We start from the raw sequence: 18,863 nt of genomic DNA on the forward strand, positions 1-18,863 counted from the left end.
TCTTTATCAATTGATGCTCATAGGAGAAACCATAAACCCATATATTCCTAAAGAGGTTTTGCAAGACTTTTTGAGACTGAACATTTTGTTGACTTTTTTTTTCTGAAACAAAAAAATTAATGAAGATAGAAAAAGTCTTTTAAAAATACCAAACTAAATAAGCTTTAAAAACCTGAACATTAGCTGTAGCTGGCACTGTTACAGCATTTGAAACTTAAATGCTGAAGCTTTGTGTTAGTATTACAGGGTCAGAATATGACTTTAGTGAGGAATAAAATGGAAAGCCACAGGCCGTTTCCTTTGACCACTGAGCAAAATGACAGAAGTAAATGAACAAGTAATGGGTGTTTCTTAATATTGCTTTTTAATTCTCCATCACATAAGATGAATTGATGAAGCATGACTTGCTTTCCTTGGAGTGTGGCTTAAACCCAGTCTTGCTCCAGATGGGAATGTGCATTGATTTCGGTGGGAGCTCCCCGCTAGGGAAGGTACCTACCACAGTAACTAACTGTACCAGTTTCTATTTACAGCCTTCTGATAGCGCTGAATCTCATGCAGGGCTGTGGCAGGGTTGGGCATGAAAACCCCTTCCTGAGTCTTCCTGACTCTTGGCAGTCTTCCTGAGCCAGACTAAAATAGCTTCTTGCAGATAAAGGTCTAACCCAGTGCCACTGAATAAAACTGACAATGAGGGCTTTTGGGTCAGACCTTCAAAGGCAATTTTCCCTCATTTTTTGTGTCTCATTTTGGATCCATTTTCTCACAGGAACAGCTGTCAGATCATATACACTGTGCAAACTTTTCCACCAGGCTGCATATAGCTGCATATTCCCCCCATTCTCTGAAGGACAAACTGCCGTTTAAAGTGCACAAGGTTGTATTTTCAATTCATAACATGATGGGAAAAGGTGAAAGGAAAATACAAAAAACCAATGGTAACTACATTGTCAGCATCATGATTTATTTGAATGTAAACCAAGTTTTCCTCTCACACAGATTTATTTTGAAAAATAATATTTTATTTTAAGCAGCCAGTCCGTTCCCCTGTCCCTCTGTCCTGCACCCTCCCTACCCTCCTGGTGTGAAGGCATTGAAGAACAGATACTGAGAGCTAGGTACTTTAGGTACTAGCAACTCCTGTCTCTTTTGCACTAGCTTTAAGATAATCAGAGAGATACCAGAAGAGAGAGCCCCTGTTCTCACAAATCAGACCTCTAGAAATAGGTAACTAATGCAGGTTTTTTTTTTAATTTTTTTCTGTGTCTCTGAGGCACTGGAGGTCACTAGAGAGAGGACAAAGGGACTGGGGCTTGTGGTGTGAGAAGCACTGAGGTACCTGGAGGCAGTCATTGACCAAGATGGTCCTTTTTATTTCTGTATTTACAAAGTGAACAAAGTATATAATAGAGATGTAACAGTGCTACTAGGATGATAATTGGGGGAGGAGGGGAATATTAAGGCTTGGCTACATTTTATGAAATTATTTCCATATACTACCATGGGGTTCTGACCAAGATGGATGCCAGACCTCTTGTACTGGCTCCAGCAACATTTTCCACTATGTTCAATTCTTGTCTTTGATATACAGACATGGTGTGCTACAATGAATGACTGAGCTTAATTCATCTACTCTCCTTGATTCCTCCTCTCTTTACTGCAGCTTTCTCTGCCTCATCTCATAAGTATGTTCATTCAAAGAAAAAAAAACCAACTATGACTCAAACCACAGCACTCCTACACTAGGGTTTGTATATGCAAAACTGCAGTGATTTGAGGACTGGACAGACCACACCTAATGCATATAAAGCACTCTGAGCTTGTGTAGTCCAAGTTGTGTCTGTTCAGCAGAGGCATAATGCAAGGGTGCTGAAACTTCAGGCTAATTCCCTATCAAAAATAAAGAGCATGTACGAGAGAGCTCTTCCAACAGGAATCTTAGCCATGCAAAGCATTTTTTCAAGCATCTTCCTAGTTTTATTTTGTTGCAGTGATTTCATAATTGCTGATGTGAGTTTTTTCCTTACATTAAAATTAAGACATTTTATTGTGTTTATCTTTTATGTAGAATAGTCTGGATATAAAATACCTTGGTGATAATTTCTTACAGTGAAGAAAAAGATAGCACTTAATTTCATTGTTTTAAAATTAGGTGCCTGGTCACAACAGAGTAAATCTAATGTAACTATTTTCATGCTGGGAAGGTGTTACACCACTGTCTTGCAGGCAAGAAAAAACTGTCTCCTCCTGTGAGTCCTCCACATATATAGGTATTTACACCAAAGAAAACATTGTCCTTGTAGCATGTTTTCATTCACTCTGCACAAGGGAGAAAAGACATTTCTTAGAAGTCAAATCATTTGCGTGTTTATAAGGAAGCCATCCGCTGCCCTTCACAGGAGTAAAATATACAAGGAGCAGGAAACAGAACCCCTTCTCATAGAATATCCTTTTAATAATTTACCCAGGCTTCCTTATTCCGGAGTGGTAGAAAGGCAAAATATCCCAGCTAGAAACCATTTTATATCTACTAGAACAGATGATCAGAATGCTCATCAGTTTCTAGGTACTATGGAAAGTGCTCTTCCACAAACAGTAGGGAGAGTTTTCTGTATGCTATCCAAGAAGACTGGATAGCAATGACATTTCTGTGGGCAAAACCAGGGCAGTATCAGATGTTGGCTAGGATAGGATGGGTGTTTGCTGGTGAGTCAAATAAAGAAACAGGCAGCATGGGAGATGGTCGTTTTGAGATGTGTATCTTTCTAAATGAATCAATATTGCAAATGAGATGAAAATTGTGCAAACAGATGCAAATAAAATAGCATGGACTGTTTACAGCAATACTTGAGTATTAGTTTATACCCCAATCTGCACCAACACAAATTAGGTTAGAGATAATTCAGAAGAAAGGTCGGTAAAAATGAGACTCATCACCAAAGGCTTACTTAATCCAGAAGGTGATTAACTTTGCATAGTGACTTCTGAGGAGATAATTAAAAGGAACTTATTCATTTTTTTATACAAATAAAAATTTATCATTAAAAATGATAATTTGTAAACAGAACTTAAAATTGGAAACAAAAGGTAAATTAATTACTTAATCCTGTAGAATTTGCTAAAATCTCACTTCTGTAAGATCTATTATTAGTCTGCTAATAGCAACATATATGAACAGTGGTCTGAGACAGGTTATAGTGAGTGTGTTTTGTCTATTCAGTCTATCTAATAAAACTTCCTGAATAGAGTCAATATTATTTTCTTTGCCGGTTGCAAGAAGTTCTCATATAGCAACAGGGGGGATATAAACACCTAATGAAATAGGAAAATCTCATTTTAAAGCTAAAGAATTGAATAGAAAAGATTACCTGAGGGGGGAAGAGGAAGAAGAAAGGAAGCAATTTAGCTTAATTTATTTTTAAAAACAACAGATTTCATGCTGGTGGCATCCCAATATTTTACTGAATGATAAATCTGTTTCTAGCTCTTTTTGAGCTTATGTTTAATTCATATAGGGAATTTCCACTTAAGAAACACAGGAGTCTGGTCTGTTCATTTTGTGGTGGCTGATTCCCAGAGATGTGTATGTTTAGCATATGTCAAAGATCTAGACCTCAAGCTTTGTAATGTGGAGATGTATTGAGATCAGATTCTGGGCTCAGATGAAAAAAAACTATTACTTTTTCTAAGACCTCCCTCATAAGAAAGCTGGCTTCTCATATAAGAGACCTCCAACTTTGCACCAAGTATTTTATCACACACATTGATTTCTGCAAAACAGGGAGAATTCTCTTTCATTTCCTGGTGTGAGGGGATGAGGTCACATTATTGCCTTGGTACCGAGAATTTCTCTGGGCAGCATTTTAAATGGGACACATTTCCAGGCTGGGTATATAATTAAGACAATCTTCTCTAACATAGCTGTGACTGTGATAAGAAATAGCTGTTTGTACAAGAAAGTAAGCAGCTCCCTTTCCATCCCAAAGCTGCTCAAACCTTGTGTCTAAGCTGTTTACGAATAAAGCACAGCAAATTAGGGGCCTATATCTTCCTTAAAACAGGCACGTGGGGAGGGGTGAGGAACTGGCATGGCCATTACTTTGTCCCTCTTCTTGGCTGCTGGAAAGATTTGGCAGGTGCAAGCTGAAATGGAAAGATGTACAGCAATTTACTACACACCTTCTCCTGAGCCAGGAGGAAGCAGAGAGCGCAGCTGGATGCAGAGCCCCTTGGCTGGTGCCCCTGTTCTCAAGCTCAGAGAAAACCAACCTCTGCACCAAAGCTGCCTGCCACTCCTCACAAAATCCAGGTCAGGCTGAGGCACGCTGGACAGTAGCAATGGCTTGTTATTCACAAACAAATGAGCTAAATCGCTGGGTTTTCTGGAAGCAGCACTTACTTGAGTGCTGAAAGAATACCATGCAAGATCAGCTAATTTGTCTCATCTGCAGAGATTTATTTATTTATTTATCTGTGTGTAGGGGGACAGAGAAGAGAGACAAACCAGAAGAACAGAATATTAGGAGAAGCTTCTGGTTTTAGACCTACAGGGATATTGAGGGCACCCTTCTGTCAGGTTAGGTCAATAGGAGAATCACTGATATGAAATACAAGGTGGTATGTCTCCTAGACAGAGGTGGAAAAATGCCACTTTATTTCAGTTACTGCACGACAAATTAGGTTGCTTAGTTTCAGACTGACATGTAATGTGGTCTGGAGGAAATTGCTTTCACACCTCACCTGAAGCCACCAGCCAAATGTGTGAAAAATCCTGTTGTCAGAGCATCTGGCAACAAGGAATGTGGTACTGATACCCAAACTAGAGTTTATTTAAAATTGCAAATAACAGTAGGAAGTCTGGAAAACGTTCTTGCACAATTCAATTACAGTACTTTGTTAAGTCTGTCATAATTCTCTGCAGACCTAATTATATGGACAGCTCTTCCTTAAATCCCACTCAAAACCACTTAATCCTTCTTTATACACACCAGAAATGGCTGGATGAGATACCACAGGCTATTTTGCAAGTGGACCATACTAGTCTTGAAGAGAGTTTGTGACTCGGTTCAGGCACTGGGGATGCTGCAAACTGAAGTCTGAAATGGTCACACCAATCATCATGATGCCTTTCCAGTGTGCTGTAATTGCTCTGAAAAATTTCTGTACATGAGCAAGTCCTTTTTCCACTCTATCAGTATATCTGAGACACCAGCAAATACACTCTGTGTTGCTAGATTTTTCTGTCTGATGTGTGATAGGAGCTGTATTGAGATGATACTAAGCTGGCTACTGAACAGTCACTTGCAGACCAGCTTGCATCTGAAGGCGTGAGCTGTAGTGACCTTATCACAGCCACCAGGAGGAAAAAAAAGTTAAACCTGCCAAATTTAGAATCTGGATATTTGAAAACTGTTTCAATGCAGAGATGCAATTTATATTAAAACGGAGGATTTGGTTTCAGCAGAGTGGAGAATCACATGTGAATCCACAAATAATGTCTCTGGGGTTTCTTAATTCAATGGGACATGAGTTTAAAAAGGATTTTATAAAAAGACATTAATTCCAAACTCCCTTTGCTGTTTTCATGATTCTGTTTTCCTCATTTTTAGGCATTGGCCCTCTAACAGGCTGAAGAGATGTGTGCAACCTTGTTATCATTGACTGTAATGGAAATTGGCTGGGGCATGCAAATTGCCTAGACAGTGTCTTGGAATCAACTTCAAAGTAGCAAGGTTGAGCCCTATAATTGGAGTGTCAAAGCCTCTAAGGGTTTTCAAGACCCAATCTGTGAGTGTCATTAGGGCAATTTATGTTAGTGGACATACTTCTGCGTACCCTGAATTTAATTACATCAGAAGCACTTCCTGCAAATTTCAATCACATTAAAAAAAAATCTGTATTTTTGACTTAATATTACGGCACAATCAAATCAGGCCTGGGTCTTTTATTTCATTGTTTGTGGGAGGACTTTCATAGGAAGTTATATTTATCTTCTATTTTCAAAGAAACATTTAGTTCAATATTAAGTTCTGACTCCTTAGGCATTTATTGCTGTGAGTGCTGAAATTCTGTTTCCTGATCTGTAAATATGGTTTGTATTGGCTTTTAAACTGTTGCCAGAGGGGGTACTACTGAGGAAAAGTCCTCCCTCTCCCCCTAAAATTGACTGTTTAGGGGACTATCCAGGGTATTGTGAGTCACAGATCGAAGACATGATATAAAAATAGAGAAAGCTAGTAGAACTCTCAGTAGTAGAAAAAAACTACATGTAAATCATAATGATAGTGCTATAAAACAGCACCAAATCATATATAGATTTACAGCTAGAAATGATTCTAGTTACAGATAATTAGGTAGCAAATTGTCCTATTGTACTGAGTCAGTTCCTTACATAAGTAAACACCCTTAGATCCAGATGGAAAAATATGAAAGCAGAGATGGTGCACTATCTTGAAGTGATAGTTTAATTTGACAAGATGGATCCTTATGACTTCATACATGGAGAAAGAGTCTGGAATCTGTGTGTGGGCAATGTCTGACTGCAGAGGACACCGGACCTCAAAAAGCTAAATCGTACCTTAAAGAGTAAAGCCCCAGATAATGGTCAAATTAATCTTTTCTACTTCCTGAGTCCACTCTCCTGCAACTGCAGTCATACAATACATGAGCTTATTCACAGGACCTGTCTGTTTTTTTTCCCCATAAAGTGAGGCCAGACCCTTTAAAGATCCATGTGTTCTGATCTTAGTTTAAAACAGCTTTCGTTCTTTTCCTCCAATATCCTACTTGAAAGACTGCTTCAGAATGTTATTGCTTTGGATAGTTACTAGTTTCTAGTCTAAGCTTATTCTTTACTTAGTTTTACACCAGCCATTACCATTTAACATAAAAAAATCCTTTCCCCTGTCCTCGATCCTCTCCTCTTAGCTAATCAAAATCTCCATCTTCACAAGTAGATGAGTACCACAATTTTGACAGCATCAGAAGTCAGGAGAATGCTGAAATCTGAAAGCTTAAGTGCAAGATAGAACAAACGGAATTTGTCATCCAAATATAGGATGGCAGTATAGATTTTCGGATACATTAAGCCTGAATGTCACATTAAGTCCTATGCATCACATTAGATTTCTACAAGAACTCCAGGCTGGTTCAGATTCACAGGGTCTTTGTTGTCAGAGAAGGACGAACAACTGTTGAGAGATGAGCTGTTTTTTCAGGATATCATTACAACCAAAATGAAGTCTTCTATGCACAGAGCAGTTTCTTAAAACTAGAGGGATCTTTTTCCCGGGGGGAAGTGTAAGATTAAAGGGTTGCATAATTGCCCACTTAGAAAATTGGAACTGTCATAAATTGACAAAAGACAAAGCCAAGAATAATTACTGCTTATAAATTTCTCAGGATAACAAACAACACAATTTAATTGATGCTTTTTTTTGAGATGAAAGATCTTTATAGATCTTGTCATTACGGACTTGTGCTGATATATATCTTTAAATAGGGAATATGGGCACAAAATGGTCCCTAAATTAGAAAGTTGGAACCATCGTTTAAGCATAAAACTTGTAGTTAGCGAAGTACTGAAGACCATCCCTAATTAGCAATCACTTTTACTGCCTGAATGTCTATTTCTGCTTGGGAATATGTAGTTGAATTAGAAAACTCAAAGCAGGATCTCTTTCAGGTTCAGTTTTTAAACCAGCCTTTCTTCAGTGCAATACTACTTGATCTAGAGAAGTACAGCATAGAAGATGCAAAACAACTAAGAATCTCATTTGGGCACTGAGCAGGTACAGGTACTTTCTTACATCAGACGTGAAAGGAGTCATTGTGTGCAATACTTTGAGTATGATACCATAGAAACCAAAAGGACGTTGAGAGTTAGAGGAAGGAGTTAATATTCAACACTGTGAATCTGGCGTTTATATTTCAAGAGAAATCTCCGTGAGACCACAGCGTACAAAAGCCTGAAATGGAAAAGAACAGACTGCTGCCAACAGGCATTTTGCAAAGGTAAATAATGAAAAATAAAAGGTCAAAGCTTGAAGATAAGAACAAGAACGTACAGGGTAAGCAACTAAAAGAATCTTTTTATAACAAGAGGCTCTTAGATATGGAGCAGGGCAGTGATTCTGGAAGTGCAGTGGGCAATTGCACACAGTGCTTTTTATATTTTCTGCTTACCTAATTTAAAAATGGGGTCATATGGTAGAGTGTGAGTGAGACACTTTTGAAGTGGAAACTCAGGTTGTAATATGTCTAGACTGTAAATCTAACTGATAATTAAAAAAAAAAGTATTCATGACCTGGACAAAATAAATCCCAATATAATTGTGCAGTTGCACTCAGACCACAGCTGACTGCTTGAACAGAGCCATCTCCAGTCACGTCATATGATTTAATACACCTTGGAAGGAAATGATATGGCAAACAGAATGATCTCTGGTGGTTTTTAGTGATATGGGTTTTTTGTTACCATGTGGTGGTTCAAAGGCTCATTCAAATTCTGTTGAATTCAACAAAATTATGAATGTCAGTTCTGTCTTACTGTTTTGCTTTTTTCTGGCATTCTTTTTTCCCCTCAGCATTGACCAAAGGCTGGCATATCACAGCCCAGCTCCACAAAATCTATCAGGTTCTTAGTTTTAGAGAATACCTACAGATTTCTGAAAAGCTAAAGTCTGAACTTCCAAGGCTTTTTCAAACTTATGGTTCTCCTTCAAGGGCAAAAATAGCTGCATGCCTGGAACAGCAAGTTATATATGACATATGCAAAAAAAGGAAAAAAAAAATAGGCTGAGGTAAAAGACTCCTGTTGACTTCAGTGAGCCTTGGATTAGGAGAAGGGATCTGCGGAGCTAATCATGTCCACAAGACAAATTCCCACCTTCCTATCCCCTCAACCCGGCTGCTTTTTCCCCTACAGAGGCTATATGGTGTAGGGCTTACTGCTAAGATTTCTGCATAAAAGAAAACTCCAAGTTCTGTTTTGTTTATAATTTTGAAGTTATTTACACATGCTTAGTGAATGTTGATCAGACTATTCAAAGATGGCAGAAAATATATATAAGTTATAATAGCTTCAAGCGATGCATAAAACTGCACATACTCATTATAAGTCATGGTAGCCTATTCTTAGAAAACAGGAAGGAGTAATTTCATATATTACAGAAATAGATAATTGATATTTAATGTTGAATACTAAACAAGACTGAGAGGTGGTCAAATACAGAATGAGAAGAGGCAGATGAATAGAGCAAAAGAAATAATCATAGTATCCATATATGACTTCTTCCAAAGGTTGATTAATTCAACAAATTAATTCAACAAATTAATTCAGCAAAATTTGAAACAAAATCTTCCAAAATTGGTGTATAATACATCTTTTTAGGTTGCTTGTGCCTTTCCTAGTCTTTGCTAATGCTGTTAATATGTCCTACAATCAGAAGATTTTCATTTTGATTACAAAAAAAAAAAAGAATCTATTTCCATAAGAAATCTGTGCAAAAGCAGCTATCATCCTAAGGAGTGGCAGAAAGTATTTTTTATTCACTCCAGTTGCAAAATAAAAATATTTTCACTGCAGCTGATGCTGCAACAGTGCTTTTCCCAGTGACTCTAACCATTACTATGAAAGCAGATTTCCTCTCCTCTCACAAATGGCAAGTTTAAATGTGTGATAATTCATTTTGATCATCTCAGAGATATCGCACTTCTCTACAGGTTGTACCAGAGCGTCTCTCTGCAGACATGAAATTCTGATCTCTTGACTCAGGAGCTGCTGAATAGACCGCAGATGTGAAGGGATTGCTCTAGTCTAGCGGTTTATCTCAGAACATAAGTGATCTTTATGCAGCTCAGTACAGGGGTGGCCAGTACTTTGTATTTCAGGTTTACTGGAAGCATAGATGCACCACAATTCCCCATGAATCAGAAAAATAATCCTCCATCTTCTTTTTCTCCTTCCCCAAACGACTGTTCAGAAGCAGGGATATTTGGCGACTGTGACATTCCCCGAGATCCTGGCCAGACACCTGCACCATGTCCAAACCAGCCCTGAGCCCAGGCAGTCAAATGAGCAGGAGTGGTGGGATGTGCTCAGCAGCATGACAGTCAGGTCACTTCCACACTGGTACTATCCTATGCCACCTTCCCCCTTTCCCCCAGTCTACCCATTTTAAATTGCACAATGTTGCCTGCCTGTTAGGGAGGCCAGGAACAAAATATATTGCAGCTGTTTCTATTGTGTTTAGCTATTATCTATATTTATATGGTAATTCCAGCATAAAACATTGAATAAATACCATTCTATACACATGCCAAATTTAATCATTGTTAGGATTCACAGTAATAGAATGCTGCAGCAGGCTAGATTAGGAATAAGCAATTAGATGTAGTTTTTTTCTGCACAGGTTAGTTATTGGCCACTGCATCCTGCTCCAGATGGGTTAAATTAAAGAGAAAAAAAAACCACCTCTGGGCCTCTGAATACAATTAAGGCAACCGTAAAAGGTATAGTAAAAAGCCTGGCTACAAGACTAGTCATTTGTGCCTCTGGGTGACAAGCTAGTGACAAACTACAGGAATCATCTTGATTCTTTTCACATGAACATCTTTTATCTGCAATATTTTGTACTATAACAATTATTTTTCTTCATTATGCAACTATTTAAATTTCTAAGTGTGCTGTTTTTAAGTTGCACCATCTGGTTCTCTCTTTATCCGTCTCTAACCTGTGCCTCCTGCTTACTTCTGCTTTGCCTTGTCAACTAATAGTGGTCTTGAAAGTCTTGATTTTGATACCTGAAACAGCATTAAGAGTGCACTTCATGCACCATGCTCTATTAGCATTTAATATACTTCAGTGAAAAAGGATTAGTTTGAGAATGTCACTGAATTCTTGAGAAAGCCCCAAAAGTGCTGACCCAGATTTGGAACAAAACTTAGCCATTAACAGTATTTTAACAAGGATTATCTTATTATTGGACAATTTCAGGGAGTGGAAATAGGCCTCAAATTGCTCAGTTTAAATCCAGTCCAGGACAACAATGACTTAAAATAATATTCAACTGAAGCACTGTAATTGAGTGGGCTGAGCAGCCAGGTTTGTTGCTGAGCGGTGTCCACATTAGAGAAGCCATGCAGCTGATTTGTACTGCAGTCCTTTAAAGAGCTCTCAGCAGTCATGGATTGAACAAACACAGAGTCTCATTTAAGATGGTTCATCGATGTCAAAGACAAAAAAGTGGCAGAGTAGCTGGGCCATTACCCTTACCTATGTTGGAGCTCTTCTGTTGCTAAATGACTGAGATGACTCTTCAAGGCTGAATGACTGATAGTTTCCAACAGCAACAGATTCACAAGCAAGAAAAAGGATAAACAATATGTCCTGAAGAGACACCATGATCCAGCAGACCTTGTACTGGCTCTGCCACAGACTTGCTCTGTATCCATAAGCAACTCATCACTCAGCTCTTACTGCCCCTAGACTGCAAATTGCCTGCATACTGCTTTAGGTGTTTGTGGAGTAGAGGTCTGATTGCTGTTCAGTATGTGGATACCACCAGAATAACAATGACATAGTTTTGGGTTCCTACAGCATAGGTTTGGGACCCTTTGTGTTACTGGTACACCTCACCTGCTCCATGCCTCTGTCTTTTACAAAGATGATGATAAGAAACCCCCCAAATTAGAATTAAACCAGCTAATGGTTGTAGAGCACAAGGAGCTTCTCAGTGAATACGCTCACATCACGTGACAGCAGCAGGATTTTTGCTGATAATTACTTTTTCCTCACATCATTCTTTACCAATTTGTCTGAAACTATTGACACCAGGTGTAATACATTCTCCCATTTCTCATTGTATCACTTCAGGCTTCTTTTAAAGTTTTCTTTGCACTTACTGACTTAATAGGCATTTTATTTTTTTTTGTTGCTTTTCATCGCAGGTGGCTAACGTTCCATTTCTGGCTGGCACACTGAGGATGAAATGTGATCATTAAGTTAATACCCAGTTTAACTATACCAGTCTGCATTTAAATTGAAGTAAAAATATGCATAAATAGCTTCAGGTTTACCTCTTCAGTCCCTCTCATTATATGTAATAGCTTGATAATTTTATTTCTATATAGTAATTATTTTCATGCTAATATCTTTTTGTGCATACAATAATAATATTTTACTTGCTGCTTTGTCACTGAAAATTATCCTGGAGATTGCAGAGCAGACAAAATAGTTTCATCCTGTCACTGGCTGTGACTAATCTCAGTGTTGTCTCCACTTCTGCTTTATGAATTTTGGCTCATTACTAGAAACAGAGCTTAATAACAATATATGCTAAAAAATAGTTGTATTGGGTTTGTGTGGCAAGGTTTTGGTAGTGGGGGGGCTACAGGGGTGGCTTCTGTGAGAAGCTGCTAGAAGGTTCTCCTATGTCCAATAGAGCCAATGCCAGCCAGCCCCAAGATGGACCTGCCGCTGGCCAAGGCCAAGCCCATCGGTGATGGCGGTAGCGCCTTTGGGATAACATATTTAAGAAGGGGGGAAAAAAACTGCACAACTGTAGCAGGAGAGAGGAGTGAGAATATGAGAGGAACAACCCTGCAGACACGAAGGTCAGTGAAGAAGGAGGGGCAGGAGGTGCTCCAGGCACCAGAGCAGAGATTCCCCTGCAGTCCGTGGTGAAGCCCATGGTGAGGCAGGCTGTCCCCCTGCAGCCCGTGGAGGTTAACGGTGGAGCAGAGATCCACCTGCAGCCTGTGGAGGACCCCACACCAGAGCAGGTGGATGCCTGAAGGAGGCTGTGACCCCGCGGGGGACCCACGCTGGAGCAGTCTGTTCCTGAAGGACTGCACCCCGTGGAAGGGACCCACGCTGGAGCAGTTCATGAAGAACTGCAGCCCATGGGAAGGACTCACGTTGGCGAAGTTCGTGGAGGACTGTCTGCTGAGGGAGGGACCCTACGCTGGAGCAGGGGAAGAGTGTGAGGAGTCCTCCCCCTGAGGAGGAAGGAGCGGCAGAGACAACGTGTGATGAACTGACCACAACCCCCATTCCCCGTCCCCCTGCGCTGCTGGGGGGAGGAGGTAGAGAAATCAGGAGTAAAGTTAAGCCTGGGAAGAAGGGAGGGGTGGGGGGAAGGTGTTTTAAGATTTAGTTTTTATTTCTCATTACCCTACACTGATTTGATTGGTAATAAATTAAGCTAATTTCCCCAAGTTGAGTCTGGTTTGCCTGTGATGGTAATTGGTGAATGATCTCTCCCTGAATGATCTCTCCCATGAGACTTTCATTATATTTTCTCTCCCCTGTCCAGCTGAGGAGGGGAGTGATAGAGCAGCTTTGGTGGGCACTTGGTGTCCAGCCAGAGTCAACCCACCACAATAGTTGACAAATGCATGCCTGCTTTAAATAAAATGAAATGTTTCCTCTTTCTTTTATGAAAAGGTGAGAGGTTTCTGTGTGAAGCTGTTCAGAATCATGTCTCAAAGCACTAAAGGTGTCATTCATCACTGGGACAGAGCTAGAGCTTTACTCAAAGGCTTAATAATGTTAACATATTCTTTCCCAAGTGGTTTACATCCCAGGAGTTCAAACCATTTGATGAAAAATAATGAATTATCCTTCAGCATAGCTCCTGCCAGGTAAGCCAAACAGTTATCCACAATATTAGAAGAGAAATTCAGACACAAACAGGTTGGTGATCTGTGAGGATCACAGTGGTGAAGGTGTGAGGTGGGATTCCTGACCTGTGGCCTTGTCAGAGGCATGTATTTCAAGAGTGTCCTCACACCTATTTCAGGATTTCTGGGAAATACGGTGTTCTAATTGTGCCTTTTCCCTCAAAGCCTGCCTTAACAATGCATACTCTTCAGAGTGGGCCAAAGTAGGTGGTATACTGCAGCTGTGTTGGGTTTATGAGACCTATGGACTCATCTATATAAAAGGAATTGGCAGCTGTCAAAGGATCTCACTTAGTCTGTACCTATTAGGAAGGGAGGTTTAGAAAAGCTGGAGATTCAACACAAAAATGATATCGTTCCTTAATAGTGCACAGGTGAACATGCATAAAGTATGGATTGATTTCAGTTCCTTCTCCTTGGAATACCATGCCTGCCCTTCTAGGCTCTTAATCTCTTCGAGCACCACAGCGTCTCCATACTCAGTTCTCTATATCCTCACCTTCAAATTTCTTCCCATTTTAACTGCCCAGTCTGGTTTTTCCTCTCAAAGTTCCCTTAATCCAGCTCTTGCCAATCCTCCTTCCAGTTTGAGATCTCCATGAGAATTAACCACCTTACAGTACGTTCACAGCACATGTACGGCTATGAAGATAAACTAAACCACTTCTTATCTCTCTCTATTATTCTAGTTACATCTCTAAGTTTGCAGACAAGTTGCGAACTAATATCTTATGGTTTCTATATTTATTTCCCTCCACTTTCAAACTTGTGCTGCCTTGCTTACATTTTTGATTCTTTTGAAAACATTGCATAATTTTGGATAGCTTTCAAAAATATTTTCTCTGTTTCAAGCACACGTTGAGTGGGATGTGAAGGAGAATCTGTGACTGTTCTGCAATAGGTCAGACTAGACTACTGCTTGTCACACTAATTCTTGTGTTGGCTTTAAGCACATACTCAGGGCATAAGGCTTGTTCATGATTCCTCTCCTGAATTATTGAAATCACAGTATGATAGCTGATCTGACCCAAGGGGTAGCACTGGGGCATTTACAGCTAGAGTTGCAGAGTGGAAATAAGATAGTTACCTTTTTTTTTTTCCTGTTTTCTAAGCTCTTGAGAAGTAATTTAAAAATATGTATGTATGTGTAATATAGTTGTGGCTTATCTTTCTAATTACCAGTATTATTGGCTTTAATTCATGGTAGCATCAGAATAACTTCCTGTCTCCTGCTTAATATTTTTGGAAAATAAATTTGCACCAAAGCCAATTATGCTGCAAGCAGTTAAAATAACTCCACAACCCCAAAAAGCAACAAGAGGCGAAACTATATTTACAGAATCTTTGATCTAGTTTCTTTTGATTGATGTCTGATAAACATCTATTGAATACTGAATTACAATTCTGCCCATCTGTTAGTGGTAGCACAGCACGTTAGGTACTCTGCTACTAAGTTCAAGACTTTGCTGTAGTTCCTCATTCCCACACACCCAGATAAGGGTGTGAGGGGAGGGAGATGGTAGGACTGGATACAGTCCCTAAGGCATTTTCAATGGTGTTCAACCTTCCTCAAATAGACCGAAAATTTCCAAGGTTTTTAGGTTCTGTTTGAACATCTAAGTTAGCGGCTGGGATTTCAAGACTCATGTGAAGCTAGCCATTGATGACCGAGCTGGAACAACACTTCTTAGGACACCTAGGCTATACCTCAACTAAATATACCCCAACAAACACAATGATTTCTAATGGGAAAATCCACGTCCTACAGGCAACAGTTGTGTGTTCAGACACACAAGGTGATAGCTTTACTTTACCAACCAGTTTTGCAATTTGAGTTTTAAAACCAACTACTGAGAAACGGTTCTCTCATGAGAGACATTTCAAAATCTGTGTCACTTTTTTTCTCAAGATTCCTTTATCTTGAAAAAAATAGTGATTTTTGATACTTATTTGCCTACTTTCTTCATTATGAAGTGAAGCCAACACTTGTAGACAATACAAGCAGGATAACTTTAAAAAAATATATATTATCTTTATATCCTATAGAATTTCTTTACTTTGCTTCCATTTTGGGAGAACAGGTCTTTGTACACTAAGCTCATGCAGGGGCTGTGTTTGTTGAGATTTTGTAGTTTCATTCCTACTCCAAGTTTCTGTCACAAATTCTTCTCTGCTTTTTGTGCTTAGTCTGTCATGAGAGACTTCAGAACTAGTCTCCTCTTAATTAACTGAACAGCTTTTTTTCTGATGCTTTTTGTCTCCTGTTTTCTGCATAATCATGCTGAGTCCATTTTGACCTCTTAATTTTTCTTTCTTAAGTCAATACAGCTGAAACAGGCCTGCTTTCAGGAGTGTGTCTCCTTTTGGGTACCAAAACATGCAGGCACTCTATTTTTTAGTCTCTAAATTCTTGTTCAAAATGAAGGCCAAGTATGGTGAACCCTTGGAATAAGGTTTTCCAGAGGTCAAGTTGCTCCTTCCCAAATCCACCTTCTATAAACTGGTTCCTTCTGCCTTCAATAATTGCAGTTCATAGCCCTGTTTCTCTCTGGACTAGAAGAGGTAATACATCAATTATAGAGAAATAATAATATAAATATGCTCAATCAAATAATCAACTTACCGGTTGCCAAGTAATTACTACAGTGCTGTTGGTCTTCTCAACTGATTTCAATGCCCTAGTGAGAAACACATCCCCTCGAATGGATTAGGGCCTACGTCATTTCTAATCACATCTTTGGCTCCTCTCTAGTGGCCTGGGCTTTAGCTGTTAGTCAAGCTGAGATGGTGGAATGGCATGAAGAGTTATAAGAATTAAAGATGGGAAACCTTCATCAGTTTGCAATGCCTGCACTTGCGCCAAGATAGGACTCTTCAGAGTTGCAAGTACTAGATTCGAGTGAGTTTTGTAGCAGTCTGTGGCTGTTCTTTCAAAGTTTGTAGTGATACCAATTAAGGAACAGTAGCTATAGTTATGTACTGGGTTGGGATTCCTTAGAGGTATGATAGATTCTGACTAACAAAATGAATGTCACTTTGGCTTAGGGATTCTTTCACTTCAAAATGGTTACATTGAAAGTAATAAGCAGAACAATAGAGAAAACAGTCAATGTAGCATTCAGCTAGAATATTCTTTACTACTTGCATTAATTACCCCATCGTCAGATAGTTCTGTGATTAAATTTACATTCCTAAAAAAAGAAACCATTAAGACAGTTTGACTAGCTTAATTCATTTTCTCTGCTTTCACACGCAGATCAACTTGACATCATTTCAATGGCTGAAACAACAATGATGCCTGAGGAAATTGAGCTTGAGATGGCAAAGATCCAGAGACTTCGGGAAGTCTTAGTCAGAAGAGAATCAGAACTCAGGTTTATGTAAGTATCAATACTTCTGGGAAAACACTATGCAAAATTAATCAAAATAGGAAAGAATGCTATTTAGAAGACTTTTATCTGCTTGACATTTTAAAAGGAAGAAAGATAAAGAGCATCTCAGTTAGGTGAATGCTTGCAAAATGCCATTGGGAAATGATTTTTGTAGTTGTGAAGGAAATTACCTTTTTTTATTCAGCACCTTTTTTATTTAGCATGATTTGCAGAAGACATAAAAGGGATCTATTACTTGCAAAAGGAAACTTTAGCAAAGTATGTGTCTACAGAGCATATTTTTATACCTGACTTCAATCCTTTGTGGGAAGGATATTTGTCTGAAGAAAATATGAACAGGTAGGGGATTTGGAGCTTCCACAGTCTAACCTAATTCAGGTTTTATTCCTCACTTCATTAGTGGTCTTAGACAGTCATTTCACAAGAGAGCACACTATGTTCTGGACTAATAGCAGCCAAGATTTGACATTTGTTAAATGGAAGACATTCAGTTATGAACACAAAACACATTTTGATGTATCAAATTAAATAGCAATACTCCAAGAGAGATTTTCAGAACTGCCAAAAGGGTCAGGCATAGGAGCCTCACTGAAAGTTAATGAATATTAATCCAGTTCTGATGATGAAGTCAATAGGTTTATATTCCTAAATCACTGAATTTAGAAGACCAGGAGTTATTAATAAGGACTATATTACTTTGAAGTCCCATCTGTCTGTGAGTACCTGAGGTCAGACACTAATGCCTTTGCTGACAGCCAAGAACCTCTGTAGATCTAAAACCTGCTGAACCCAAACCCTTGACCTTAATGAAGCTACAGTAGCCTTGAAAAACTGACTTGCTCTGTTCTCCCTTTAAAGGACAAAGATAGGACTGGTACTTTAACCCTTAACACCTGGAGGTTAATTTCAGTGCCCTGACTTGCACTGCCAGAAGTTGAAAGCCTCACCCTCAAGCAGCAGAGACATCTGTCTTTGAGCATTATCCCAGAAGACCTCAGCCCAGAATCACTGCTTAGACAACTTTGGAAATAAGGACTGGTAATAGTGATACTGACCTTTAATAATGCTGTAGTGGTACAAATAAAGTCAACAGGAAAGGGTTTGTCACACCTGCTCCTGGTAGTCAAATAACTACTTGGTTATTGGCTTGTACATAAATTTAATCCGGAAGAAGCCTCCTCATTGAACCCTGCATTTCTCTTGACATTTTCTGTATCAAACAAAGCACTGAAATAAACTCTCCCAGTGAATGAGAGCGATGGCGGACATCTGCTTGTCATTGTTTTGCATGTTCTTCACTTGTTCTGTTTGTTCTTGTATCCAGTCTGTTCTTTTCATTTCCCCCATGCTCACACTCATCACACTCTTTACTCTGTATTGCCTAGCAGGTGTTTGAGTAAGGAATTTAACACAGAGGAACTTGCTTATTGAAAAGGGAATATAACTGACATCCATACTGTGCAACAGTACTCTTCCTGCATTAGATATCGTCCAAACACGCCCTGCCTAGAGCTACCCAAGAGCAATCCCCAGCCGTTCACTGGCTGAGTGAGGAAAGCTCTTCTGAGCATCAAAGTCTCCATTGGGTTTGGCCCTAGGTATTAGCAAAGCAAAGGTGACAGAGGCAGCAACGGCCAGAGATGGCCCCACTCCTTTGTCTTTTCTAAGTCATGGAAAACCAAGCTTGTTGCTGCTGCCACTGTCTTCAGCAAGAGGGCCTGAGGTCTGTGCCACTGCCACAGACCCTCTCATTCCTTCAGCAGCAGTGGGCCAAGACAACCACTTTTC

The 18,863-nt window shown here is 39.4% G+C and overlaps 1 protein-coding gene across 1 annotated transcript in view; it reads left to right on the plus strand.

The window, feature by feature from the left end:
* Window positions 1–18,863, plus strand: part of BMERB1 (bMERB domain containing 1) — a gene marked incomplete at its 3' end in the record, with an annotated part of 50,957 nt that overhangs the window by 9,965 nt on the left and 22,129 nt on the right. The window contains exon 2 of the mRNA XM_082313961.1: window positions 16,940–17,063. Coding sequence (XP_082170087.1) covers window positions 16,940–17,063 — 124 coding nt within the window. The remainder of the gene's footprint in view (window positions 1–16,939; window positions 17,064–18,863) is intronic.

Source organism: Platalea leucorodia (genome assembly GCF_965183815.1).
Source record: "Platalea leucorodia genome assembly, chromosome: 5".
NCBI lineage: Eukaryota > Metazoa > Chordata > Aves > Pelecaniformes > Threskiornithidae > Platalea > Platalea leucorodia.